This window comes from Egretta garzetta, unplaced genomic scaffold, assembly GCF_000687185.1.
Source record: "Egretta garzetta isolate BGI_Z169 unplaced genomic scaffold, ASM68718v1 scaffold287, whole genome shotgun sequence".
Lineage (NCBI taxonomy): Eukaryota > Metazoa > Chordata > Aves > Pelecaniformes > Ardeidae > Egretta > Egretta garzetta.
The window spans coordinates 1,117,817-1,119,983 of record NW_009260435.1 but is presented as its reverse complement, the minus strand read 5'-3'; the positions used below and the strand labels follow the sequence as shown (position 1 = coordinate 1,119,983).

General features: G+C 63.0%; 2 protein-coding genes across 2 annotated transcripts in view; one reads left to right on the top strand and one right to left on the bottom strand.

The window, feature by feature from the left end:
- PARP6 (poly(ADP-ribose) polymerase family member 6) overlaps nt 1-2,167 on the bottom strand; it is an 8,195-nt gene that overhangs the window by 4,168 nt on the left and 1,860 nt on the right. The window contains 7 exon segments of the mRNA XM_009643769.2: nt 1-64; nt 306-455; nt 726-792; nt 888-978; nt 1,110-1,166; nt 1,848-1,946; nt 2,060-2,137. The exon segment at nt 1-64 is cut by the window's left edge and continues 17 nt beyond it. Of these exon segments, the coding sequence (XP_009642064.1) occupies nt 1-64; nt 306-455; nt 726-792; nt 888-978; nt 1,110-1,166; nt 1,848-1,946; nt 2,060-2,137 (606 nt within the window).
- The window catches only part of PKM (pyruvate kinase M1/2), a 24,673-nt gene continuing 23,109 nt past the window's right edge, over nt 604-2,167 (top strand). Inside the window, exon 1 of the mRNA XM_035899475.1 lies at nt 604-610. The gene's annotated coding sequence lies outside the window, so the exon portion shown is untranslated. The remainder of the gene's footprint in view (nt 611-2,167) is intronic.

Genomic DNA, 2,167 nt, shown 5'->3' with positions numbered 1-2,167 from the left:
AGCCTCGGGGATGCCCAGTTTGCCCTTCAGCACTGAATCTTGGATGACAGGGAAGCTGGGAGACCTGCAGGCACAGAATCCCCCTCAGCTCCCTGGTTTGTCACCATCCCCTACTCCTCCATCACCCAGTGCTGAATTCACCCTTTGGCTGGTTTTTGGGAGCAATCTTCACCTCCCTGGGCTCTGGGAAGGAGCAGCAGCATCCGAGGGGTGAGCAGGGAAACTGAGGCACGGTACCAGGTCCCCAGCCACCCAGGGTAAGGGGACAGAGGGTTGGTCCCTTGGGAACACCATTGGGGTCTTACTTGGGGATGGGGGAGAAGATGCTGAGGCCAGCACGAAACTTTTTGATGGTGCCACTCGTCTTGAACCAACTGTGTCGCTTCTCCTGCTGGGTCTTCAGGAAATCATTGCTGAGATGTTTCCATTGCTGGGACGTGAACATGCCCAGGATCCTGGCAGAGAGGTGGCATGGGTGCCTGAGCCGGGTGCCAGCACCCATGGGTGCTTTGGTGCCCACTGCGCCTGGTGCATGGGTGGTCCATGTACCCAGCTCCTCCTCTTCCCCACCTAAAACTGGTGGTGAGCCTGTCACAGGGCTGTGTGGCAGGTAAAAGGTGGTGGCATGGGGACATGTGGCACCAGTCCAGCTTTGGGGCAAAATGGTGGCCCCACGGCCCACCCCACCCACCACCCTTGGGTGCCCATTGTGTTTGGGCTCTTACTTCTTCAGCTGCAGACCCAGCCCGAAGCCCTCCTTGTTGGATGGCTGGAAAACCTCGATGGACGGTTCTGCAGAGGGAGAGAGGGGGACAAGCCATTGGTGCCACCACCGTCCTCGTCCCGAGGGCACGTGGGGACATTGTGTCCTGCCCGTCCCCACTCACCAGGGCCATCGAGGTACTGGGAGAGGGAGAAGCGCAGGCGGAGGACGATGGGCTCCGTCCGCAGCACCTTCCATGCTGTCGCCACCTCCTCCTGCCGAGGGAGAGCCATGATTCAGCACAGCCACGGGGACCCCCAGCCGGGGAAGGAAATTTGGGGACCCCTCGGGAGCGTGTCCTCCCCCTCCTTGTGCAAAAGCCGGCGGAGGCACCCCGGGAACTCACATCGAGGAAGCTGATGTTCACGTGGAGGTCGATGTCCACATCGTCGATGGTCCCATACTCCCTGCAAACACACAGGGTGCCATGGCAGGGGGATGGGGTGAGGCTGGCACAGTGCCCAGTGCCCACTGTGCTGGGGTGGGCAGGCTCCTGGAGCGGTGATGGGCATGTGTGGCTCCCCATGTGTCAAGCATGTGCACGCCTGAGACAGGGATGGCACAGGGAGAGTGCCCGGATTGTGGATGGGTGCCCCAGAGGGGCACCCCATGGAGGGGTGGCGGGGGATGCCACAGCTGGTGTCCTGGGAATGCCATGTCTGGGTGCCCTGGGGATGGCACTGCTGGGTGCCTGGGTACAGCACAGCCGGGTGTCCAGGGATGCATGGTTGGGTGCCCAGGGATGCCATGCCATGGTCTGGTGATGCCATGGCCGGATCCCTGGGGATGCCATGGCCAGGTGCCCCTGGGTGAGGCACAGCTGAGTGCCCAGCGATGTCATGGCCAAGTGCCACGGAGTTGACAGGGATGGGTGGCGGGGCATGCCACAGCCAGGTGCCCTGGCTACAGCACAGCTGGCTGCCTGGGGTTGCCACAGCTGGGTGTCCTGCGAATGCCATGTCTGGGTGCCCTAGGGATGGCACAGCTGGGTGCCCAGGGATGCCACAAATGGGTACCCCAGTGATGCCATGGCCATCAGTGCCCCGGGGATGGCGTGGCCAGGTGCGGGGACTGGCGGGCGCACCCCCCTGACAGCCACGGCATTCTCGCTGTAGATCTCTTTCACGGCCTCGATGTCGGCATCCAGCTGCGGGTGACGGTACAGGTCGGCGGCGCAGGTCCCCTGTGGCACAACACCCCATGGCATCATCAGACCTGGAGCACCCTCACTTGGGACCGGGCACAGGCTGGGGATCCCCGAGCCCCCCCATGGCACCCATGGGACCCAGCACCCACCTGGACGCCATAGAGGAACTCCTCGGACTCATTGTCCCCATCGGAGTCATCATCCGTCCAGTACTGGCCCTTGAGGTCCTGGGGGGCAGAGGGTTGGGGGGTAGCAGA